Source organism: Salmo salar, chromosome 24 (assembly GCF_965601325.2).
Source record: "Salmo salar chromosome 24, fSalSal1, whole genome shotgun sequence".
In the NCBI taxonomy this organism is placed as follows: domain Eukaryota; kingdom Metazoa; phylum Chordata; class Actinopteri; order Salmoniformes; family Salmonidae; genus Salmo; species Salmo salar.
The window spans coordinates 43,749,279-43,777,103 of NC_138314.1; the positions used below are offsets into that span (position 1 = coordinate 43,749,279).

General features: G+C 39.0%; 1 protein-coding gene across 1 annotated transcript; it reads right to left on the reverse strand.

The window, feature by feature from the left end:
* Window positions 1-5,433: 5,433 nt before the first annotated feature.
* LOC123732758 (myelin-oligodendrocyte glycoprotein) lies at window positions 5,434-27,716 on the reverse strand. Its single transcript, XM_082968766.1, has 5 exons — window positions 27,530-27,716; window positions 27,329-27,355; window positions 25,072-25,433; window positions 7,994-8,204; window positions 5,434-7,900 (listed from the first exon to the last, which is right to left on the reverse strand). The coding sequence occupies exons 2-5, from the start codon at window positions 27,348-27,350 to the stop codon at window positions 7,764-7,766; spliced, it is 732 nt and encodes a 243-aa protein (XP_082824892.1). The 5' UTR covers window positions 27,351-27,355; window positions 27,530-27,716; the 3' UTR covers window positions 5,434-7,763.
* Between the last annotated feature and the right edge of the window lie 109 nt (window positions 27,717-27,825).

Genomic DNA, 27,825 nt, shown 5'->3' on the forward strand with positions numbered 1-27,825 from the left:
TACAGCTCAAGCTGGAGCAAAAACCCCTGGCACCCAGCCGCCGCCCCATCGTACTCCCTCGGGAGCGCCAGACGAAGCGCGCCAGAGCCAGACGTCATGGGAGGCGAAGATGGCTGTATCGGGGGAGGTGGAGGTGGAGAGAGGATACCACTTCTCTCCCATCTGTCCATCCTCTCCATCATCTGGTCCATTGCCGATCCGATGCGATGGAGGACTGTCGTGTGGTGGAGTACGCGTTCCTCCATCGAGGGCAGAGGAGTGGCCGCTGCTCCCGCTGATTCCATGCCTTCTATCGTGGTGCGGGATTCTGTTACGGCTTGGTAATTGTGGAGGAGGAATGAGGCGCAGGAAGCAGCGAACACAGGGTAGTGGTGTTTTTAATATACACTCACACAAAAAAACAAATGTTCCCACACACAGGGGAGAAAATACATACGGCGTCCAACAACGTCGACACGAACACAAGCCGTCTCACAAGAAACAATCATTAATCCCGCACGAACAGGAGCGGGCCAGCTAAACTAAATAGCCCCTCTAATGGCTAATTGACCACAGGTGTCACAAAATAAAAAAAGGGAAAAGCAAAAGGGAATCGGTGGCAGCTAATAGGCCGGTGACGACGACCGCCGAGCGCCACCCGAGCAGGAGGGGGCGCCACCGTCGGTGGGAATCGTGACAGGCACATGTGTTATACCACTGTAATATTAGTTTATCTATGAAATGATTAGTGTATACAGGTCAGATGTCACAGGACTAAAACATGCTGATAACAGGGTTGGGGTGTGCAGCGAATAGCTGGATATAGGTTACTGTTGGTGACTTGGTGAATACAGGCCTATGGAAAGTGGGTTGAGATAGGAAAGTAACAGGAAAGTAACAGGGATGTGTCACGGCTGTTATAAGAATGAGCGGACCAAAATGCAGCGTCGGTTTCGTTCCACATATTTTTTAAACATGAAACTTAATGCAATGACAAAGAATAAACTTACTGACAAAACAACAAACCGTGACGCAGGAGGAACAAACACACTCACAAAATATAATCACCCACAAAACAGGAAGAGAAAAACCCCTACTTAAATATGATCTCTAATCAGAGGCAATGAGGATCAGCTGCCTCCAATTAGAGATCAACCCCAAACAATCCCAACATAGAAATAGAAAAAACAGAACCTAAACATAGAAATAGAAAACATAGAAAACCCCAAAACACCCCCTGTCACGCCCTGACCAACTCTACTATAGAAAATTACATCTTACTAGGGTCAGGATGTGACAGGATGAGGTGTATTGGCAAAGGAACTGGGGTCTTGAGTAACACACAGGTCATTTAGGGCCAGGATATGCCTGTATCTGTACTTGATTGTACAGGTTTGAGGGTTTTGGCATGTGGGTGTCAGGGTTAGGGCATGGGGGTAACAGGGCTGGGGTGTGTGGGTCATTGAGTTTAGGTGTGTGGGTAAGTGGGCTGAGGTATAGAGATATTGAGGTTGAGGAATAGGGGTAAATATCTGTTCATGTTATTATAGTGTAACGACTGCCGTGAGAGAGAAGGGACCAAAACGCAGCGGAGTTAGTGTTCATCATATTTAATTCTTAAACGGAACACTATACAATTACAAAACAAGAAACTGACAGCCAAACAGTCCTGTCAGGTGAAACACAATGACAGAAACAATTACCCACAAAACCCCAACGGAAAAACATGCACTTATGTGTGACTCCTAATCAACAACAACGAACTTCAGCTGTGCCTGATTGGGAGCCACACACGGCCCAAAACAAAGAAATACAAAAACATAGAAAAAGAACATAGAACGCCCACCCAATGTAACACCCTGGCCTAACCAAAATAAAGAACAAAAACCCCTCTCTATGGCCAGGGCGTTACAGTACCCCCCCCCCCCCCCCCCCCCCAAGGTGCGGACTCCGGCCGCAAAACCTGACACTGAACGGGAGGGTCCGGGTGGGCCTTCCTACGGCGGCGGCTCAGGTGCGGGACGTGGCCTCTGCCCCACCCTTGGCGTCGCCCTCTTAGGTGGCGCACCTGGCCGCGCCGAAGGTCTGGTGGGCGACCCTGACTTCGCCCGGCTGGCGGGCGACCCTTGTTGCGCCCGGCTGGCGGACGACCCTGGCAGATCCGGACCGGCGGGCCACTCTGGCAGCTCCGAACAGGCGGGCCACTCTGGCAGCCCCGAACAGGCGGGCCACTCTGGCAGCTCCGTACAGGCGGGCCACTCTGGCAGCTCCGTACAGGCGGGCCACTCTGGCAGCTCCGTACAGGCGGGCGGCTCTGGCAGCTCCTGACTGGCGGGCGGCTCTGGCAGCTCCTGACTGGTGGGCGGCTCTGGCAGCTCCTGACTGGCGGGCGGCTCTGGCAGCTCCTGACTGGCGGGCGGCTCTGGCTCTGGGTCCAGAAGACACACTTGAGGTCTAGAGCGCAAGTCCTGCACAACCCGTCCTGGCTCGATGCCCAACCTCCCCCGGCAGATGTTAGGAGCTGGGATGTAGCGCACCGGGCTCTCCACGCGTACTGGGGACACCGTGCGCTTTACCGCATAACACGGTGTCTGACCAATACTGCGCTGCCTCCTGTAAGCATGGGGAGCTGGCTCAGGTCTCCAACCTGACTCTGCCACACTCCCGTGTGCCCACGGGGCTGCCTCTCGGGCTTCCTTCCCAGCCGTGTTCCCTCATACCATTGCCGTTGGCCCTTCTTTCCTGCTGCCTCCACTCTTCTGAGTGCCTCTACCTGTTCCCATGGGAGGCGATCCCTTCCGACCAGGATCTCTTCCCAAGTGTAGGATCCCTTGCCGTCCAGGATGTCCTCCCATGTCCAGTCCCTTCTCTCCCTGGTCCAGGATCCTTGCTCCTCCTGGCGCTGCTCCTTCCTCCGCTGCTTGGTCCTTGTTTGGTGGGTAATTCTGTAATGACTGCCGTGAGAGAGAGTGGACCAAAACGCAGCGGAGTTAGTGTTCATCATATTTAATTCTTAAACGGAACACTATACAATTACAAAACAAGAAACTGACAGCCAAACAGTCCTGTCAGGTGAAACACAATGACAGAAACAATTACCCACAAAACCCCAACGGAAAAACATGCACTTATGTGTGACTCCCAATCAACAACAACGAACTTCAGCTGTGCCTGATTGGGAGCCACACACGGCCCAAAACAAAGAAATACAAAAACATAGAAAAAGAACATAGAACGCCCACCCAATGTAACACCCTGGCCTAACCAAAATAAAGAACAAAAACCCCTCTCTATGGCCAGGGCGTTGCATATAGGCAGAGCACTCTGTCACAGTTGTGACCAAGAATAAAACTTACTTTAAAATAATAATAAAAAAAAGCAAAATGGAGGACATGTTAGGCTTACTAATGGCATAAGATTTGCATAGTGGCATGTCTGGGAAAGATGTGGGAACAAATGGGATAACATCATTCTAGATTGTAGCATCACATTCTTCTATGACATATATACTTTCCTTCAAATGAATATGTCTGTCTGGGATTGTGTGTGTTGTATTTTAGAATTGACATGGTCCTGGTTGTTGTATGTCTATTGACCACCTCTCTCTCTCTCTCTCTCTCTCTCTCTCTGGAAGTGGAGGTGTGGACACTGGTCATCAGAGACACTGGAAATTATATTTGGAGGTAAAGGTCACAGTAAGTGATTCGATTGGTTTACAGTGTGTTATTTATTTATTGGATCGTACAGTACTGTACTTCTGCTCTTTAATGTTTTCCTTTATGGTGCTTCTGTGAGATACCATTTCCAACAGTTGTAAAGTATTGTAATACCAAAACAATACAGGTTTTACTTTTCCATGGCCAACCTTAGACTGTTCCCTCCCCGATTACTAAGGACCACAGTTTCTGATGTAAAAACAGCCCTCTGAAAGGACAAAGCTCCACTTAATAACCAGAACATTTAAAAGGAGACATCTTACATACATCGTAAATGAAAAGTAACAACATTATTCACGCTATATTGTGAGTATCAAGGTATTTTTGGGGGGACAGAAAATGTAATCCAAAGTGTGCTTACTACTGTACAACATAACCACTTATATGGTATTTAATGATACTAATTTAACACAATATTGTTGAGGTAACATATACTATGTGTGATACAAAGAAACAAAACTCTTTCTATATAGTAAAACAAGCAACATAATACTTATATTTCTCTGTGTGTCTGTTTTGTTATCAAATCAAAATAGTTGGAATCAAGTATTGGAGTCAGGTGTTGAAAGGTCAACTGCTACTCCTATAGTCCTCATGGTTCCTCCTGCTCCTCTGGTGGTGTAACAGAGACATCTGGTGGTCAGAGAAGGTTACTGCAGGTATATTTAATTACTCACCGATCAGTCATATGGGCATCTGCATTCAGACTGATGCTCCATCACTTCCTCTGGTCTTCTCAAACTGCTGTCCTAGAGTTTTAGTAGCAGTAGTAGTAGCAGTAGCATTAGCAGTAGTAGTAGTATTAGCAGTAGTGGCAGTAATAGTAGGAGTAGTAGTAGTTGGTATTAGTAGTAGAATTAGTAGTAGTTGGTAGTAGTATTAGTAGTAGTTGGTAGTAGTAGTAGTAGTTGGTAGTAGTATTAGTAGTGGTAGTTAGTAGTAGTAGTAGTTGGTAGTAGTATTAGTAGTGGTAGTTAGTAGTAGTAGTAGCAGTAGCAGTAGTTGGTAGTAGCAGTAGCAGTAGTAATAGTAGTAGCAGTAGTAGCAGTAGTAGTAGCAGTAGTAGCAACAGTAGGTAGTAGTAGTAGTAGTAGTAGCAGTTACTAGTAGTAGTAGTTGGTAGTAGTATTAGTAGTAGTGTGTAGTATTATTAGTAGTAGTAGTTGGTAGTAGTATTAGTAGTAGTAGTAGCAGTAGTTGGTACCAGTAGTAGCAGTAGTTGGAACCAGTAGTAGCAGTAGTTGGTACCAGTAGTAGCAGTAGTAGTAGTAGTAATAGTAGTAGTAGTAGTAGTAGTAGTAGTAGTAGTAGTACTATTAGTGGTAGTAGTAGCGGTAGCGGTAGTAGTAATAGTAGTAGTAGTAGTAGTAGTAGTAGTACTATTAGTGGTAGTAGTAGTAGAAGTTGGTAGTACTAGTAGTAGTAGTACTTGGTAGTAGTAGTAGCGGCAGTAGTAGTAGTAGTAGCGGCAGTAGTAGTAGTAGTAGCAGCAGTAGTAGTAGTAGTAGTAGTAGTAGTAGTAGTAGTAGTAGTAGTAGTAGTAGTAGTAGTTGGTAGTAGTAGTAGCGGTAGTAGTAGCAGTAGTAGTAGTAGTAGTAGTTGGTAGTACTAGTAGTAGTATCAGGTAAAGAGAGAGACCAGCCTACTGTTGACAGCTCAGTGTTGACAGATAAGTGTTGACACCTCAGCTCTGTACTGTAGAGAATCATCCAAGACAAACAATGTCCAAACACTGATGTCTTACAAAGTTCAATTTCTTTATTTCAACAATATCAGTCTCATGTGGTATCAGAGTTCCATTGGGATAGATTCCCAGCATCAATATGAGACGTCACCGTGGTAACTGGAAGCTACATCCACATCCCTGATTACTACCCACTGGGTAATGGGCTCAACTAACAGACCATAATAAACACATGTATCACTCATCAATCCTTCACTGTGACCTCTGAACCCTGAACCAAATCTTACGTGAGCAGAGCGTTGCCTGTCTGTCCACTAGTGAGTACTGTAGAGATATGTTTAAGGTTTCAACTTGAAACATAACATCATAACAACAGCAGTATCCTGATGAACTTTGATTGATGAAGGTCAGCAAATAGAAAACAACAGTGTGACTGTAGTAAAATAATAACACTCCTATGTTTCTCTCACAGTGGCGGAAAATACAGTGGGATTCTCTCTAACTAGTCTCCTCTCTAACCCCTACACAAAACAGTTGTCTCTCTAACTAGTCTCCTCTCTAACCCCTACACAAAACAGTTGTCTCTAACTAGTCTCCTCTCTAACCCCTACACAAAACAGTTGTCTCTCTAACTAGTCTCCTCTCTAACCCCTACACAAAACAGTTGTCTCTAACTAGTCTCCTCTCTAACCCCTACACAAAACAGTTGTCTCTAACTAGTCTCCTCTCTAACCCCTACACAAAACAGTTGTCTCTCTAACTAGTATCCTCTCTAACCCCTACACAAAACAGTTGTCTCTAACTAGTCTCCTCTCTAACCCCTACACAAAACAGTTGTCTCTCTAACTAGTATCCTCTCTAACCCCTACACAAAACAGTTGTCTCTAACTAGTCTCCTCTCTAACCCCTACACAAAACAGTTGTCTCTAACTAGTCTCCTCTCTAACCCCTACACAAAACAGTTGTCTCTAACTAGTATACTCTCTAACCCCTACACAAAACAGTTGTCTCTAACTAGTCTCCTCTCTAACCCCTACACAAAACAGTTGTCTCTAACTAGTATCCTCTCTAACCCCTACACAAAACAGTTGTCTCTAACTAGTCTCCTCTCTAACCCCTACACAAAACAGTTGTCTCTCTAACTAGTCTCCTCTCTAACCCCTACACAAAACAGTTGTCTCTCTAACTAGTATCCTCTCTAACCCCTACACAAAACAGTTGTCTCTAACTAGTATCCTCTCTAACCCCTACACAAAACAGTTGTTTCTAACTAGTCTCCTCTCTAACCCCTACACAAAACAGTTGTCTCTCTAACTAGTATCCTCTCTAACCCCTACACAAAACAGTTGTCTCTCTAACTAGTCTCCTCTCTAACCCCTACACAAAACAGTTGTCTCTAACTAGTCTCCTCTCTAACCCCTACACAAAACAGTTGTCTCTCTAACTAGTCTCCTCTCTAACCCCTACACAAAACAGTTGTCTCTAACTAGTCTCCTCTCTAACCCCTACACAAAACAGTTGTCTCTAACTAGTCTCCTCTCTAACCCCTACACAAAACAGTTGTCTCTAACTAGTATCCTCTCTAACCCCTACACAAAACAGTTGTCTCTAACTAGTCTCCTCTCTAACCCCTACACAAAACAGTTGTCTCTCTAACTAGTCTCCTCTCTAACCCCTACACAAAACAGTTGTCTCTAACTAGTCTCCTCTCTAACCCCTACACAAAACAGTTGTCTCTCTAACTAGTCTCCTCTCTAACCCCTACACAAAACAGTTGTCTCTAACTAGTCTCCTCTCTAACCCCTACACAAAACAGTTGTCTCTAACTAGTCTCCTCTCTAACCCCTACACAAAACAGTTGTCTCTAACTAGTATCCTCTCTAACCCCTACACAAAACAGTTGTCTCTAACTAGTCTCCTCTCTAACCCCTACACAAAACAGTTGTCTCTCTAACTAGTATCCTCTCTAACCCCTACACAAAACAGTTGTCTCTCTAACTAGTCTCCTCTCTAACCCCTACACAAAACAGTTGTCTCTAACTAGTCTCCTCTCTAACCCCTACACAAAACAGTTGTCTCTCTAACTAGTATCCTCTCTAACCCCTACACAAAACAGTTGTCTCTCTAACTAGTCTCCTCTCTAACCCCTACACAAAACAGTTGTCTCTAACTAGTCTCCTCTCTAACCCCTACACAAAACAGTTGTCTCTCTAACTAGTATCCTCTCTAACCCCTACACAAAACAGTTGTCTCTCTAACTAGTCTCCTCTCTAACCCCTACACAAAACAGTTGTCTCTAACTAGTCTCCTCTCTAACCCCTACACAAAACAGTTGTCTCTCTAACTAGTATCCTCTCTAACCCCTACACAAAACAGTTGTCTCTCTAACTAGTATCCTCTCTAACCCCTACACAAAACAGTTGTCTCATCCAACTCATCCTTCTTCCCTCTCTTCCTCCTCTTTTTACTCTTGTCTCTCTCTGGATATTTGGGGAGTCTGGACTGCTGCTCTCTCCTCCCACTGCAACACAACACACAGCACTGATCAACACACTGACTCTCTGGAGGATGTACAACAGTGTCAAATATAATATAATCTACATCCATAACTCACTAAGTGGAGGAATTATATCCATGCTGTTTCTCCTCCTCAGTGGAAGTGTGGGGTCTGTATCTGAGGTCTCTCCTCCCACTGTAACACAACATAGAGAACTGGTCAAAATGCAAATCATTTTATAACATTTTTGACATGCGTTTCTCTGGATTTTGTTGTTGTTATTCTGTCTCTCACTGTTCAAATAAACCATTAAAATTATAGACTGATCATTTCTTTGTCAGTGGGCAAACGTACAAAATCAGCAGGGGATCAAATACTTTTTTCCCTCACTGTACATAAAACAATCACGCACAAAAACCATGGGGAAAACAGAGGGTTAAATAATGAACATGTAGTTGGGGAATTGAAACCAGGTGTGTAAAACAAAGACAAAACAAATGGAAAATGAAAAGTGGATCGGCGATGGCTAGAAAGATGGGGACGTCGACATCCGAACGCCACCCGAACAAGGAGAAGGACCGACCTCGGCGGAAGTCATGACAACATCATTATGTACAGAACAAACAGGACCAATCAGATTTCTCCTGTCACTCAAGCGTCCCTCATGTAGGGCACCAATGAGATCTGGTGAACTTCATAAATAATGTTGTTTAGTTATTGGTTATCTCTGATCAAATGATTATGTTCATTGTTTGTGATAAGCAGCATTGGGCTCTATGGCAGATACAGGATATTGTGTCAGGAGGCAGGGTTCTATGGAATATACATTCAGTAGAATTTGAAGAACATCTGACATCTTAATCCAACCTACCTTGAGAACATTTGGGGAGAGTATTGATAAATGTAAAGAAACTGATTTAATTTGTAGCCTTGAAGAAGACACACTGCTGTTCACAAGGCCTGTAGTTTTATAGTATCAGATTAACACTCTGGTCTGTTCTTTGTCTTGTGTTATTGGTTGTCAATAAACAAAACAGACAAATAAGTAATTACTCACGTTGTTCTGATCATCCATTATCCAAGATAGAGAGTCATGAATAATGATCATGTAAAACAGAATGCATTAGTTATTATTGTTCATTGAATTTCTGTCTCATTACATAATTTAATGAAATACTATACATCATATTGGAATGACTGTTCATCACATTCATTACTAATGTACATCTAGGGAAAGGGATGTAAGCAGTGCTCCTATTGGAACAGTCTAAACATCACAGAATGCTTCATACTAGGACATCAAACTGAATTAAAGCTGATTCCATGTTCATTTTGGAGTGTGAAATGTTGAGCACCATAGCAGATATATTGTAGGAGGACTATGTGAAATGTTGATCTCTATGGCAGATATATTGTAGGAGGACTATGTGAAATGTTGACCTCTATGGCAGATATATTGTGGGAGGACAATGTGAAATGTTGACCTCTATGGCAGATATATTGTAGGAGGACTATGTGAAATATTGACCTCTATGGCAGATACATTCTGGCAGGACTATGTGAAATGTTGACTTCTATGGCTGATATATTGTGGGAGGACTATGTGAAATGTTGACCTCTATGGCAGATATATTGTGGGAGGACTATGTGAAATGTTGACCTCTATGGCAGAGAAATTGTGGGAGGACTATGTGAAATGTTGACCTCTATGGCAGATTTATTGTGGGAGAACAATGTGAAAGGGAAAGGAAAGGGGGATACCTAGTCAGTTGTCCAACTGAATGTATTCAACTGAAATGTGTCTTCCGCATTTAACTCAACCCCTCTGAAATGTTGAGCTCTATAGCAGATATATTGTGGGACGTTTATGTGAAATGTTGACCTCTATGGCAGATATATTGTAGGAGGACTATGTGAAATGTTCACCTCTATGGCAGATATATTGTAGGAGGACTATGTGAAATGTTCACCTCTATGGTAGATATATTGTGGGAGGACTATGTGAAATGTTGACCTCTATGGCAGATATTTTGTAGGAGGACTATGATGTGAACATTCTGGATAGTTTAAAGAACATCTATACATCTTAATCCAACCTACCTTGAGAACATGTGGGGAGAGTATTGATAAATGTAAAGAAACTGATTTAATTTGTAGCCATGAAGAAGACACACTGCTGTTCACAAGGCCTGTAGTTTTTATAGTGTCAGATTAACACTCTGGTCTGTTCTTTGTCTTGTGTTATTGGTTGTCAATAAACAAAACAGACAAATAAGTAATTACTCACCGAAATCTGATCATCCATTATCCAAGATGGAGAGTCATGAATAATGATCATGTAAAACAGAATGTATTAGTTATTATTGTTCATTGAATTTCTGTCTCATTATATAATTTAATTAAATACCATACATCATATTGGAATGACTGTTCATCACATTCATTACTAATGTACATCTAGGGAAAGGGATGGAAGCAGCACTACTATGTGAGCAGACTGAGAATGACTGAATGCTTCATAATAAGACATCAAGCTAAATTCAAGCTGATTCCATGTTAATTTTGATGTATGAAATGTTGAGCTATATGGCAGATATATTGTGGGAGGTTTATGGTATTGCTCCTGATCATCCATTATCCAAGATGGAGAGGAATGAATATTGATAATGTATAACAAAATGTATGAGTTATTAAAGCTACATTCAATCTAATTTTCAGTCACATTACATTATTCAATCAAATACCATACATTTTATCGATGTTCACTAAATTATTGCTAATGTACATCTAGTGAAAGGGATGTAAGCAGTGCTACTATTGGAACAGTCTAAACATCACAGAATGCTTCATACTAGGACATCAAACTGAATTCATGCTGATTCCATCTTCATTTTGGAGTGTGATATGTTGACCTCTATAGCAGATATATTGTAGGAGGACTATGTGAAATGTTGACCTCTATGGCAGATATATTGTAGGAGGACTATGTGAAATATTGACCTCTATGGCAGATACATTCTGGTAGGACTATGTGAAATGTTGACCTCTATGGCTGGTATATTGTGGGAGGACTATGTGAAATGTTGACCTCTTTGGCTGATATATTGTGGGAGAACTATGTGAAAGGGAAAGGAAAGGGGGATACCTAGTCAGTTGTCCAACTGAATGTATTCAACTGAAATGTGTTTTCTGCATTTAACTCAACCTCTCTGAAATGTTGAGCTCTATAGCAGATATATTGTGGGAGATCTATGATATGAAAATTCTGGATAATTTGAAGAACTTCTATACATCTTAATCCAACCTACCTTGAGAACATTTGGGGAGAGTATTGATAAATGTAAAGAAACTGATTTAATTTGTAGCCTTGAAGAAGACACACTGCTGTTCACAAGGCCTGTAGTTTTATAGTATCAGATTAACACTCTGGTCTGTTCTTTGTCTTGTGTTATTGGTTGTCAATAAACAAAACAGACAAATAAGTAATTACTCACGTTGTTCTGATCATCCATTATCCAAGATGGAGAGTCATGAATAATGATCATGTAAAACAGAATACATTAGTTATTATTGTTCATTGAATTTCTGTCTCATTACATAATTTAATGAAATACCATACATCATATTGGAATGACTGTTCATCACATTCATTACTAATGTACATCTAGGGAAAGGGATGTAAGCAGTGCTACTATTGGAACAGTCTAAACATCACAGAATGCTTCATACTAGGACATCAAACTGAATTCAAGCTGATTCCATGTTCATTATGGAGTGTGAAATGTTGAGCACCATTGCAGATATATTGTGGGAGGACAATGTGAAATGTTGACCTCTATGGCAGATATATTGTAGGAGGACTATGTGAAATATTGACCTCTATGGCAGATATATTGTGGGAGGACTATGTGAAATGTTGACCTCTATGGCAGAGAAATTGTGGGAGGACTATGTGAAATGTTGACCTCTATGGCAGATTTATTGTGGGAGAACAATGTGAAAGGGAAAGGAAAGGGATACCTAGTCAGTTGTCCAACTGAATGTATTCAACTGAAATGTGTCTTCCGCATTTAACTCAACCCCTCTGAAATGTTGAGCTCTATAGCAGATATATTGTGGGACGTTTATGTGAAATGTTGACCTCTATGGCAGATATATTGTAGGAGGACTATGTGAAATGTTCACCTCTATGGCAGATATATTGTAGGAGGACTATGTGAAATGTTCACCTCTATGGTAGATATATTGTGGGAGGACTATGTGAAATGTTGACCTCTATGGCAGATATTTTGTAGGAGGACTATGATGTGAACATTCTGGATAGTTTAAAGAACATCTATACATCTTAATCCAACCTACCTTGAGAACATGTGGGGAGAGTATTGATAAATGTAAAGAAACTGATTTAATTTGTAGCCTTGAAGAAGACACACTGCTGTTCACAAGGCCTGTAGTTTTTATAGTGTCAGATTAACACTCTGGTCTGTTCTTTGTCTTGTGTTATTGGTTGTCAATAAACAAAACAGACAAATAAGTAATTACTCACCGAAATCTGATCATCCATTATCCAAGATGGAGAGTCATGAATAATGATCATGTAAAACAGAATGTATTAGTTATTATTGTTCATTGAATTTCTGTCTCATTATATAATTTAATTAAATACCATACATCATATTGATATGACTGTTCATCACATTCATTACTAATGTACATCTAGGGAAAGGGATGGAAGTAGCACTACTATGTGAGCAGACTGAGAATGACTGAATGCTTCATAATAAGACATCAAGCTAAATTCAAGCTGATTCCATGTTAATGTTGTTGTATGAAATGTTGAGCTATATGGCAGATATATTGTGGGAGGTTTATGGTATTGCTCCTGATCATCCATTATCCAAGATGGAGAGGAATGAATATTGATAATGTATAACAAAATGTATGAGTTATTAAAGCTACATTCAATCTAATTTTCAGTCACATTACATTATTCAATCAAATACCATACATTTTATCGATATGACTGTTCATTATATTCATTGCTAATGTACATCTAGGGAAAGGGATGTAAGCAGTGCTACTATTGGAGCAGTCTAAACATCACAGAATGCTTCATACTAGGACATCAAACTGAATTCAAGATGATTCCATGTTCATTTTGGAGTGTGAAATGTTGCCCTCTATGGCTGAAATATTGTGGGAGGACTATGTGAAATGTTGACCTCTATGGCTGGTATATTGTGGGAGGACTATGTGAAATGTTGACCTCTTTGGCTGATATATTGTGGGAGAACTATGTGAAAGGGAAAGGAAAGGGGGATACCTAGTCAGTTGTCCAACTGAATGTATTCAACTGAAATGTGTTTTCTGCATTTAACTCAACCTCTCTGAAATGTTGAGCTCTATAGCAGATATATTGTGGGAGATCTATGATATGAAAATTCTGGATAATTTGAAGAACTTCTATACATCTTAATCCAACCTACCTTGAGAACATTTGGGGAGAGTATTGATAAATGTAAAGAAACTGATTTAATTTGTAGCCTTGAAGAAGACACACTGCTGTTCACAAGGCCTGTAGTTTTTATAGTATCAGATTAACACTCTGGTCTGTTCTTTGTCTTGTGTTATTGGTTGTCAATAAACAAAACATTCAAATAAGTAATTACTCACCTGTTCCTATTTATCCATTATCCAAGATGGAGAGTCATGAATAATGATCATGTAAAACAGAATGCATTAGTTATTATTGTTCATTGAATTTCTGTCTCATTACATAATTTAATGAAATACCATACATCATATTGATATGACTGTTCATCACATTCATTACTAATGTACATCTAGGGAAAGGGATGTAAGCAGCAGTACTATGTGAGCAGTCTGAGAATGACTGAATGCTTCATAATAAGACATCAAGGTAAATTCAAGCTGATTCCATGTTAATTTTGATGTGTGAAATGTTGAGCTATATGGCAGATATATTGTGGGAGGTTTATGGTATTGCTCCTGATCATCCATTATACAAGATGGAGAGGAATGAATATTGATAATGTATAACAAAATGTATGAGTTATTAAAGCTACATTCAATCTAATTTTCAGTCACATTACATTATTCAATCAAATACCATACATTTTATCGATATGACTGTTCATCACATTCATTACTAATGTACATCTAGGGAAAGGGATGTAAGCAGTGCTACTATTGGAACAGTCTAAACATCACAGAATGCTTCATACTGGGACATCAAACTGAATTCAAGCTGATTCCATGTTCATTATGGAGTGTGAAATATTGACCTCTATGGCAGATATATTGTGGGAGGACTATGTGAAATGTTACCTCTATGGCAGATATATTGTAGGAGGACTATGTGAAATGTTGACCTCCATGGCAGATATATTGTAGGAGGACTATGTGAAATGTTGACCTCTATGGCTGAAATATTGTGGGACGACTATGTGAAATGTTGACCTCTAAGGCAAATATACTGTGGGAGGTTTATGTGAAATGTAGACCTCTATAGCAGATATATTGTAGGAGGACTATGTGAAATGTTGACCTCTATGGCAGATATATTGTGGGAGGACTATGTGAAATGTTGACCTCTATGGCAGATATATTGTAGGAGGACTATGTGAAATGTTGACCTCTATGGCAGATATATTGTAGGAGGACTATGTGAAATGTTGACCTCTATGGCAGATATATTGTAGGAGGACTATGTGAAATGTTGACCTCTATGGCTGAAATATTGTGGGACGACTATGTGAAATGTTGACCTCTAAGGCAAATATACTGTGGGAGGTTTATGTGAAATGTAGAACTCTATAGCAGATATATTGTAGGAGGACTATGTGAAATGTTGACCTCTATGGCAGATATATTGTGGGAGGACTATGTGAAATGTTGACCTCTATGGCAGATATATTGTAGGAGGACTATGTGAAATGTTGACCTCTATGGCAGATATATTGTAGGAGGACTATGTGAAATGTTGACCTCTATGGCAGATATATTGTGGGAGGACTATGTGAAATGTTGACCTCTATGGCAGATATATTGTAGGAGGACTATGTGAAATGTTGACCTCTATGGCAGATATATTGTAGGAGGACTATGTGAAATGTTGACCTCCATGGCAGATATATTGTAGGAGGACTATGTGAAATGTTGACCTCTATGGCTGAAATATTGTGGGACGACTATGTGAAATGTTGACCTCTAAGGCAAATATACTGTGGGAGGTTTATGTGAAATGTAGACCTCTATAGCAGATATATTGTAGGAGGACTATGTGAAATGTTGACCTCTATGGCAGATATATTGTGGGAGGACTATGTGAAATGTTGACCTCTATGGCAGATATATTGTGGGAGGACTATGTGAAATGTTGACCTCTATGGCAGATATATTGTAGGAGGACTATGTGAAATGTTGACCTCCATGGCAGATATATTGTAGGAGGACTATGTGAAATGTTGACCTCTATGGCTGAAATATTGTGGGACGACTATGTGAAATGTTGACCTCTAAGGCAAATATACTGTGGGAGGTTTATGTGAAATGTAGACCTCTATAGCAGATATATTGTAGGAGGACTATGTGAAATGTTGACCTCTATGGCAGATATATTGTGGGAGGACTATGTGAAATGTTGACCTCTATGGCAGATATATTGTAGGACTATGTGAAATGTTGACCTCTATGGCTGATATTCTGTGGGAGGACTATGTGAAATATTGACCTTTATGGCAGATACATTGTGGAAGGACTATGTGAAATGTTGACCTCTATGGCAGAGAAATTGTGGGAGGACTGTGTGAAATGTTCACCTCTATGGCAGATATATTGTGGGAGGACTATGTGAAATGTTGACCTCTATGGCAGATATATTGTGGGAGGACTATGTGAAATGTTGACCTCTATGGCAGATATATTGTAGGAGGACTATGTGAAATGTTGAACTCCATGGCAGATATATTGTAGGAGGACTATGTGAAATGTTGACCTCTATGGCTGAAATATTGTGGGACGACTATGTGAAATGTTGACCTCTAAGGCAAATATACTGTGGGAGGTTTATGTGAAATGTAGACCTCTATAGCAGATATATTGTAGGAGGACTATGTGAAATGTTGACCTCTATGGCAGATATATTGTGGGAGGACTATGTGAAATGTTGACCTCTATGGCAGATATATTGTAGGACTATGTGAAATGTTGACCTCTATGGCTGATATTCTGTGGGAGGACTATGTGAAATGTTGACCTCTATGGCTGATATTCTGTGGGAGGACTATGTGAAATATTGACCTTTATGGCAGATACATTGTGGAAGGACTATGTGAAATGTTGACCTCTATGGCAGATATATTGTGGTAGATCTATGATATGAACATTCTGGAAAATTTGAAGTACATCTATACATCTTAATCCAACCTACCTTGATAACATTTGGGAAGAGTATTGATAAATGTGAAGTACCAAAAAAAATGCATGAAATGAAATGTATGCATTCACTACTGTAAGTCGCTCTGGATAACAGCGTCTGCTAAATTACTAAAATGTAAAGAAACTGATTGAATTTGTAGCCTTGAACAAGACACACTGCTGTTCACAAGGCCTGTAGTTTTTATAGTATCAGATTAACACTCTGGTCTGTTCTTTGTCTTGTGTTATTGGTTGTCAATAAACAAAACATTCAAATAAGTAATTACTCACCTGTTCCTATTTATCCATTATCCAAGATGGAGAGTCATGAATAATGATCATGTAAAACAGAATGCATTAGTTATTATTGTTCATTGAATTTCTGTCTCATTACATAATTTAATGAAATACAATACATCATATTGATATGACTGTTCATCACATTCATTACTAATGTACTTCTAGGGAAAGGGATGTAAGCAGCAGTACTATGTGAGCAGTCTGAGAATGACTGAATGCTTCATAATAAGACATCAAGGTAAATTCAAGCTGATTCCATGTTAATTTTGATGTGTGAAATGTTGAGCTATATGGCAGATATATTGTGGGAGGTTTATGGTATTGCTCCTGATCATCCATTATACAAGATGGAGAGGAATGAATATTGATAATGTATAACAAAATGTATGAGTTATTAAAGCTACATTCAATCTAATTTTCAGTCACATTACATTATTCAATCAAATACCATACATTTTATCGATATGACTGTTCATCACATTCATTACTAATGTACATCTAGGGAAAGGGATGTAAGCAGTGCTACTATTGGAACAGTCTAAACATCACAGAATGCTTCATACTGGGACATCAAACTGAATTCAAGCTGATTCCATGTTCATTATGGAGTGTGAAATATTGACCTCTATGGCAGATATATTGTGGGAGGACTATGTGAAATGTTACCTCTATGGCAGATATATTGTAGGAGGACTATGTGAAATGTTGACCTCCATGGCAGATATATTGTAGGAGGACTATGTGAAATGTTGACCTCTATGGCTGAAATATTGTGGGACGACTATGTGAAATGTTGACCTCTAAGGCAAATATACTGTGGGAGGTTTATGTGAAATGTAGACCTCTATAGCAGATATATTGTAGGAGGACTATGTGAAATGTTGACCTCTATGGCAGATATATTGTGGGAGGACTATGTGAAATGTTGACCTCTATGGCAGATATATTGTAGGAGGACTATGTGAAATGTTGACCTCTATGGCAGATATATTGTAGGAGGACTATGTGAAATGTTGACCTCTATGGCAGATATATTGTAGGAGGACTATCTGAAATGTTGACCTCTATGGCAGATATATTGTAGGACTATGTGAAATGTTGACCTCTATGGCTGATATTCTGTGGGAGGACTATGTGAAATATTGACCTTTATGGCAGATACATTGTGGAAGGACTATGTGAAATGTTGACCTCTATGGCAGAGAAATTGTGGGAGGACTGTGTGAAATGTTCACCTCTATGGCATTTATTTTGTGGGAGATCTATGATATGAACATTCTGGAAAATTTGAAGTACATCTATACATCTTAATCCAACCTACCTTGATAACATTTGGGAAGAGTATTGATAAATGTGAAGTACCAAAAAAAATGCATGAAATGAAATGTATGCATTCACTACTGTAAGTCGCTCTGGATAACAGCGTCTGCTAAATTACTAAAATGTAAAGAAACTGATTGAATTTGTAGCCTTGAAGAAGACACACTGCTGTTCACAAGGCCTGTAGTTTTTATAGTATCAGATTAACACTCTGGTCTGTTCTTTGTCTTGTGTTATTGGTTGTCAATAAACAAAACATTCAAATAAGTAATTACTCACCTGTTCCTAATTATCCATTATCCAAGATGGAGAGTCATGAATAATGATCATGTAAAACAGAATGCATTAGTTATTATTGTACATTGAATTTCTGTCTCATTACATAATTTAATGAAATACCATACATCATATTGGAATGACTGTTCATCACATTCATTACTAATGTACATCTAGGTAAAAGGATGTAAGCAGCACTACTATGTGAGCAGTCTGAGAATGACTGAATGCTTCATAATAAGACATCAAGCTAAATTCAAGATGATTCTATTTTAATTTTAACCTGTGATATGTTGAACTCTACGGCAGATATTTTGTGGGAGATCTATAATGTGAAAATTCTGGATAATTTGAAGAACATCTATACATCATAATCCAACCTACCTTGAGAACATTTGGGGAGAGTATTGATAAATGTAAAGAAACTGATTTAATTTGTAGCCTTGAAGAAGACACACTGCTGTTCACAAGGCCTGTAGTTTTTATAGTATCAGATTAACACTCTGGTCTGTTCTTTGTCTTGTGTTATTGGTTGTCAATAAACATAACAGACAAATAAGTAATTACTCACCACTATCTGATCATCCATTATCCAAGATGGAGATTCATGAATAATGATCATGTAAAACAGAATGCATTAGTTATTATTGGTCATTAAATTTCTGTCTCATTACATCATTTAATGAAATACCATACATCATATTGGAATGACTGTTCATCACATTCATTACTAATGTACATCTAGGGAAAGGGATGTAAGCAGTGCTACTATTGGAACAGTCTAAACATCACAGAATGCTTCATACTAGGACATCAAACTGAATTCAAGCTGATTCAAGTTCATTTTGGAGTGTGAAATGTTGAGCACCATAGCAGATATATTGTAGGAGGACTATGTGAAGTGTTGACCTCTATGGCAAATATACTGCGGGAGGTTTATGTGAAATGTTGACCTCTATGGCAGAAATATTGTGGGAGGACAAAGTGAAATGTTGACGCCTATGGCAGATATATTGTGGGAGATCTATGTGAAATGTTGACCTCTATGGCAGATATATTGTGGGAGGAATATGTGAAAGGGAAAGGGGGATACCTAGTCAGTTGTCTAACTGAATGTATTCAACTGAAATGTGTCTTCCGCATTTAACTCAACCCCTCTGAAATGTTGACCTCTATGGCAGATATATTGTGGGAGGACTATGTGAAATATTGACCTCGATAGCAGATATATTGTTGGAAATCAATGATACGAACATTCTGGATAATTTGAAGAACATCTATACATCTTAATCCAACCTACCTTGAGAACATTTGGGGAGAGTATTGATAAATGTAAAGAAACTGATTTAATTTGTAGCCTTGAAGAAGACACACTGCTGTTCACAAGGCCTGTAGTTTTTATAGTATCAGATTAACACTCTGGTCTGTTCTCTGTCTTGTGTTATTGGTTGTCAATAAACAAAACAGACAAATAAGTAATTACTCACCTGATCCTGATCATCCATTATCCAAGATGGAGAGTCATGAATAATGATCATGTAAAACAGAATGCATTAGTTATTATTGTTCATTGAATTTCTGTCTCATTAAATAATTTAATTAAATACCATACATCATATTGGAATGACTGTTCATCACATTCATTACTAATGTACATCTAGGGAAAGGGATGTAAGCAGCACTACTATGTGAGCAGTCTGAGAATGACTGAATGCTTCATACTGAGACATCAAGCTAAATTCAAGCTGATTCCATGTTAATGTTGTTGTATGAAATGTTGAGCTATATGGCAGATATATTGTGGGAGGTTTATGGTATTGCTCCTGATCATCCATTATCCAAGATGGAGAGGAATGAATATTGATAATGTATAACAAAATGTATGAGTTATTACTGTTACATTCAATCCAATTTCAGTCACATTACATTTATCAATCAAATACCATACATCATATTGATATGACTGTTCATCACATTCATTACTAATGTACATCTAGGGAAAGGGATGTAAGCAGTGCTACTATTGGAACAGTCTAAACATCACAGAATGCTTCATACTAGGACATCAAACTGAATTCAAGCTGATTCCATGTTCATTATGGAGTGTGAAATGTTGAGCACCATTGCAGATATATTGTGGGAGGACAATGTGAAATGTTGACCTCTGTAGCAGATATATTGTGAGAGGACTATGTGAAATGTTGACCTCTATGGCAGATAAATTGTGGGAGGACTATGTGAAATTTTGACCTCTATGGCTGATATATTGTGGGAGGACTATGTGAAATGTTGACCTCTTTGGCTGATATATTGTGGGAGGACTATGTGAAAGGGAAAGGAAAGGGGGATACCTAGTCAGTTGTCCAACTGAATGTATTCAACTGAAATGTGTTTTCTGCATTTAACTCAACCTCTCTGAAATGTTGACCTCTATGGCAGATATATTGTGGGAGGACTATTTGAAATGTTGACCTCTGTAGCAGATATATTGTGAGAGGACTATGTGAAATGTTGACCTCTATGGCAGATATATTGTGGGAGGACTATGTGAAATATTGACCTCTATGGCAGATAAATTGTGGGAGGACTATGTGAAATTTTGACCTCTATGGCTGATATATTGTGGGAGGACTATGTGAAATGTTGACCTCTTTGGCTGATATATTGTGGGAGGACTATGTGAAAGGGAAAGGAAAGGGGGATACCTAGTCAGTTGTCCAACTGAATGTATTCAACTGAAATGTGTTTTCTGCATTTAACTCAACCTCTCTGAAATGTTGAGCTCTATAGCAGATATATTGTGGGAGGACTATATGAAATATTAACCTCTATGGCAGATATATTGTGGGAGGGCTATGATATGAAAATTCTGGATAATTTGAAGAACTTCTATACATCTTAATCCAACCTACCTTGAGAACATTTGGGGAGAGTATTGATAAATGTAAAGAAACTGATTTAATTTGTAGCCTTGAAGAAGACACACTGCTGTTCACAAGGCCTGTAGTTTTTATAGTATCAGATTAACACTCTGGTCTGTTCTTTGTCTTGTGTTATTGGTTGTCAATAAACAAAACAGACAAATAAGTAATTACTCACCTGATGCTGATCATCCATTATCCAAAATGGAGAGTCATGAATAATGATCATGTAAAACAGAATGCATTAGTTATTATTGTTCATTGAATTTCTGTCTCATTACATAATTTAATGAAATACCATACATCATATTGGAATGACTGTTCATCACATTCATTACTAATGTACATCTAGGGAAAGGGATGTAAGCAGTGCTACTATTGGAACAGTCTAAACATCACAGAATGCTTCATACTAGGACATCAAACTGAATTCATGCTGATTCCATGTTCATTTTGGAGTGTGAAATGTTGCCCTCTATGGCTGAAATATTGTGGGAGGACTATGTGAAATATTGACCTCTATGGCTGATATATTGTGGGAGGACTATGGGAAATGTTGACCTCTATGGCAGATATATTGTGGGAGGACTATGTGAAATGTTGACCTCTATGGCAGAAGTATTGTGGGAGGTTTATGTGAAATGTTGACCTCTATTGCAGATATATTTTGGGATGTTTATTTGAAATATTGACCTCTATGGCAGATATATTGTGGGAGGACAATGTGAATTGGTGACCTCTACACAGATAAATTGTGGGAGGACTATGTGAAATGTTGACCTCTATAGCAGATATATTGTGGGAGGACTATTTGAAATGTTGACCTCTATGGCAGATAAATTGTGCGAGGGCTATGTGAAATGTTGACCTCTATGACAGATATATTGTGGGAGGAAACAATGGGAAATGTTGACCTCTATGGCAGATATATTGTAGGAGGACTATGTGAAATGTTGAGCTATATGGCAGAGAAATTGTGGGAGGACTATGTGAAATGTTGACCTCTATGGCAGAGAAATTGTGGGAGGACTATGTGAAATGTTGACCTCTATGGCTGATATAATGTGGGAGGACAATGTGAAATGTTGAGCTATATGGCAGATATATTGTGGGAGGACTATGTGAAATGTTGACCTCTATGGCAGATAAATTGTGGGAGGACTATGTGAAATGTTGATCTCTATGGCTGATATAATGTGGGAGGACAATGTGAAATGTTGAGCTATATGGCAGATATATTGTGGGAGGACTATGTGAAATGTTGACCTCTATGGCAGATAAATTGTGGGAGGACTATGTGAAATGTTGACCTCTATGGCTGATATAATGTGGGAGGACAATGTGAAATGTTGACCTCTATGGCTGATATATTGTGGGAGGACTATGTGAAATATTGACCTCTATGGCAGATACATTGTGGCAGGACTATGTGAAATGTTGACCTCTATGGCAGATAAATTGCGGGAGGACTATGTGAAATGTTGACCTCTATGGCAGATATATTGTGGGAGGACTATTTGAAATGTTGAGCTCTATAGCAGATATATTGTGGGAGATCTATGATATGAAAATTCTGGATAATTTGAAGAACTTCTATACATCTTAATCCAACCTACCTTGAGAACATTTGGGGAGAGTATTGATAAATGTAAAGAAACTGATTTAATTTGTAGCCTTGAAGAAGACACACTGCTGTTCACAAGGCCTGTAGTTTTTATAGTATCAGATTAACACTCTGGTCTGTTCTTTGTCTTGTGTTATTGGTTGTCAATAAACAAAACAGACAAATAAGTAATTACTCACCTGATGCTGATCATCCATTATCCAAGATGGAGAGTCATGAATAATGATCATGTAAAACAGAATGCATTAGTTATTATTGTTCATTGAATTTCTGTCTCATTACATAATTTAATGAAATACCATACATCATATTGGAATGACTGTTCATCACATTCATTACTAATGTACATCTAGGGAAAGAGATGTAAGCAGCACTACTATGTGAGCAGTCTGAGAATGACTGAATGCTTCATACTGAGACATCAAGCTAAATTCAAGATGATTCTATTTTAATTTTGATGTGTGAAATGTTGAGCTATATGGCAGATATATTGTGGGAGGTTTATGGTATTGCTCCTGATCATCCATTATCCAAGATGGAGAGGAATGAATATTGATAATGTATAACAAAATGTATGAGTTATTACTGTTACATTCAATCCAATTTCAGTCACATTACATAATTTAATGAAATACCATACATCATATTGGAATGACTGTTCATCACATTCATTACTAATGTACATCTAGGGAAAGGGATGTAAGCAGTGCTACTATTGGAACAGTCTAAACATCACAGAATGCTTCATACTAGGACATCAAACTGAATTCAAGCTGATTCCATGTTCATTTTGGAATGTTAAATCTTGACCTCTATATTAGATATATTGTGGGAGGACTATGTGAAATGTTGACCTCTATGGCAGATATATTGTAGGTGGACTATGTGAAATGTTGACCTCTATGGCAGATATATTGTAGGAGGACTATGTGAAATGTTGACCTCTATGGCAGATATATTGTAGGAGGACTATGTGAAATGTTGACCTCTATGGCAGATATATTGTAGGTGGACTATGTGAAATGTTGACCTCTATGGCAGATATATTGTAGGAGGACTATGTGAAATGTTGACCTCTATGGCAGATATATTGTGGGAGGACTATGATATGTAAATTCTGGATAATTTGAAGAACATCTATACATCTTAATCCAACCTACCTTGAGAACATTTGGGGAGAGTATTGATAAATGTAAAGAAACTGATTTAATTTGTAGCCTTGAAGAAGACACACTGCTGTTCACAAGGCCTGTAGTTTTTATAGTATCAGATTAACACTCTGGTCTGTTCTTTGTCTTGTGTTATTGGTTGTCAATAAACAAAACAGACAAATAAGTAATTACTCACCCCATTCTGATCATCCATTATCCAAGATGGAGAGTCATGAATAATGATCATGTAAAACAGAATGTATTAGTTATTATTGTTCATTGAATTTCTATCTCATTACATAATTTAATGAAATACCATACATCATATTGGAATGACTGTTCATCACATTCATTACTAATGTACATCTAGGGAAAGAGATGTAAGCAGCACTACTATGTGAGCAGTCTGAGAATGACTGAATGCTTCATAATAAGACATCAAGCTAAATTCAAGATTATTCTATTTTTATTTGGTGTGTGAAATGTTGAGCTATATGGCAGATATATTGTGGGAGGACTATGGTATTTAAATTCTGGATAATTTGAAGAACATCTATACATCTTAATCCAACCTACCTTGAGAACATTTGGGGAGAGTATTGATAAATGTAAAGAAACTGATTTAATTTGTAGCCTTGAAGAAGACACACTGCTGTTCACAAGGCCTGTAGTTTTTATAGTATCAGATTAACACTCTGGTCTGTTCTTTGTCTTGTGTTACTGGTTGTCAATAAACAAAACAGACAAATAAGTAATTACTCACCCCATCCTGATCATCCATTATCCAAGATGGAGAGTCATGAATAATGATCATGTAAAACAGAATGTATTAGTTATTATCATTACCTTCAAATCACCATCTGTCACATGATCCTCTCAAATACCATAGTGATGTGATATACATCAGAGGGGTATGAGTGTTCATCACATTCATTACTAATGACAATCAAGGGACGTGACAGTAATGTTGGAATGGTTCTAATGCTTTAGGACAAGCTCAAAGCTCAGAGTGATGGTAATATGCATTGTAACTAGTTGATATTCAGAATGAATCTAGTCTATTCATCTGTAACTCCTACTATGAACTCCTACCTACATGAGAAAGTAGAAGTGTTCTGTATAGGGAAAGAGACTGGTTGTTATTGCTGTTGTTTAGGTGTTTAGAAACATTACTGGAGTTATAGAACACTTACCTTCTCTATCCCATAAACCCACTGCAGCCTCCTCCTTCTGTTCTCCATGGATGACCTGACATATGTAGACTCCTCTATCTGACCTCCTGTAGTCTCTCAGCCTCAGAGACACGTTGCCTCTCTCCAGCTCCTGGGTGATCAGACTCACTCTGCCCTCATAGCCACTCCTCTCTGTCACCTGGCCATTCTGATACAGGTAAATACACTCTGTCCCTTTAAACCACCTGATCGTCGTGGTAACAGCACTGGTGTCAGGTGAGAGGTGACAGGGGAGGGTGACCTCTTCACCAACATCAGCCTTCACCTTGTCTCCTGAGGTGAGTTTAAACTGAGCTGTTCAGAAAGAGAGAACATTTCATGTTTAATGACATCATCTGTGTCAGGAACACAAATACTCTCAGTACATTTATAAACACAGCTGATTGAAAAACTACAATAGACATACAACAACCAGGACCATGTCAATTCTAAAATACAACACACACAATCCCAGACAGACATATTCATTTGAAGGAAAGTATTTATGTCATAGAAGAATGTGATGCTACAATCTAGAATGATATTATCCCATTTGTTCCCACATCTTTCCCAGACATGCCACTATGCAAATCTTATGCCACTAGTAAGCCTAACATGTGATCCATTTTTTAAATGTATTTATTTAAAAGTATGTTTTATTCTTGGTCACATTTGTGACAGAGTGCTCTGCCTATAATAACATGAACAGATATTTACCCCTATTCCTCAACCTCAATGTCTATATACCTCAGCCCACTTACCCACACTCCTAAACTCAATGACCCACACACCCCAGCCCTGTTACCCCCATGCCCTAACCCTAACACCCACATGCCAATACCCTCAAATCTATACAATCAAGTACAGATACAGGCATATCCTGGCCCTAAATGACCTGTGTGTTACTCAAGACCCCAGTTCCTTTGCCAATACACCTCATCCCTGTTACTTTCCTATCTCAGCCCTGTTACCCACTTTCCTTAGGCCTGTATTCCCCAAGTCACCAACAGTAACCTATATCCAGCTATTTGCTGCACACCCCAACCCTGTTATCAGCATGTTTTAGTCCTGTGACATCTGACCTCTATACACTAATCATTTCATAGATAAAGTAATATTACAGTGGTATAACACATGTGCCCCAGCCCCCATCTCTTTTTTATACCACAAACGTTGTTGCCAGAAAGGATTTGAATGGGCAATAGACGTCCATCCAGCCCCATTACCTGTATGAACCTTGTGTATCCCTACACCCCATTATAAACCAGGGAAATCCATGGGCATACTCATATAAAACAGGTCTACCCCAGTGTCCAAGCCTCAACATTCATACTAACCAGGTCTACCATTGTGCAAGAGACACTAAACAAACCTAATAACATTAAATATCAGTTCAATTATTATACTTATTCAGTTCACTGGTCTATACATGGCCAATTCCCCCTGAAATAACAAAATATGAAGAAAGAAAAGGATCTGCTATGACTAAATATATAGAATAAATTAGAGGCACTGTATTTTCCCATTAGTCAGAAATGTTTGGCAGGTAGCCTAGCACTTAAGACCATTGGGCCAGTAACTGAAACGTCGCTGGTTTGAATCCCTGAGGAAACTAGGAAAACATTTGTTGATATGCCCTTAATCCTAATTGCTCTGGATACATATTTTATTTATTTAACGAGGCAAGTCAGTTAAGAACAAATTCTTATTTACAATGACAGCCTACCCCGGATGACACTGGACCAATTTTGCTCTACCCTATGGGACTCCCAATCATGGCTGGTTGTGATACAGCCTGGAGTTGAACCAGAGTCTGTAGAGACGCCTCTCACATTGAGATGCAGTACCTTAGACCGCTGCACCACTCAGGAGCCCAACTAATTTGTTGATATGTACAACTTTAACTTCTCTAGAGCCAGTAAAGTACAAAAGGTTTATTTTGTTCCGTATTGTGTCCGACTGGATTAAATGGGTTCTATAATAAAGAGATGTTTGGAGGGAGAGGTCACTGTGGAGCAGTAGAGCTGTTTCTCACAGACACAAACTCAGCTACAACTCCTCATGTTACAAACACATTTCATCCAGACACACATTTACACATAAAGAGAAATAAAACCACAAACACATTTCATTTTCAATAGTTGGTTTAGTTCTGTTCTCCCAGATACATGAAAGAAAAGTTAATCATTAATTATAGCATGGTGACTTACTATGAACTCTGGACTCTGCCATTTTAACTGCAATAAAAAGAGAAAACATTCATATTTACATCATTACCATTCATCAAATTCTCTCTTTTGCTCAATCACACAGATACAAACATCACTTCCTCTTTCTCCAGTCCTCATTGTTTTAAAACAGGACTGTTGTGTCTAGTTTGGAAAGTGAAATATACTGAGATCTCCTCTTACCTTTACTGGTCTTCACGTCCTCCACTTCACATTCAAAATAGTTGATTTAAATCTATAACCACTCTAATAGTGACTATATGTGCATATCTACACGTTTTACAGAACAATCTACACTTCAGGTCTAAACTGAGACACAACTTTCACCTTCACATTTACACAGGTACTTGGAGTAAACTCCTCCCCCCAGCCTCTCTGGTTATTAGAAAACCCAGTCACAAAGTCTAAATTGTCTATAGGCCTATCGTAAAATGTCATGAAAACAGAAATGTACATTTCTGATCTTAATTTAAGTTTAA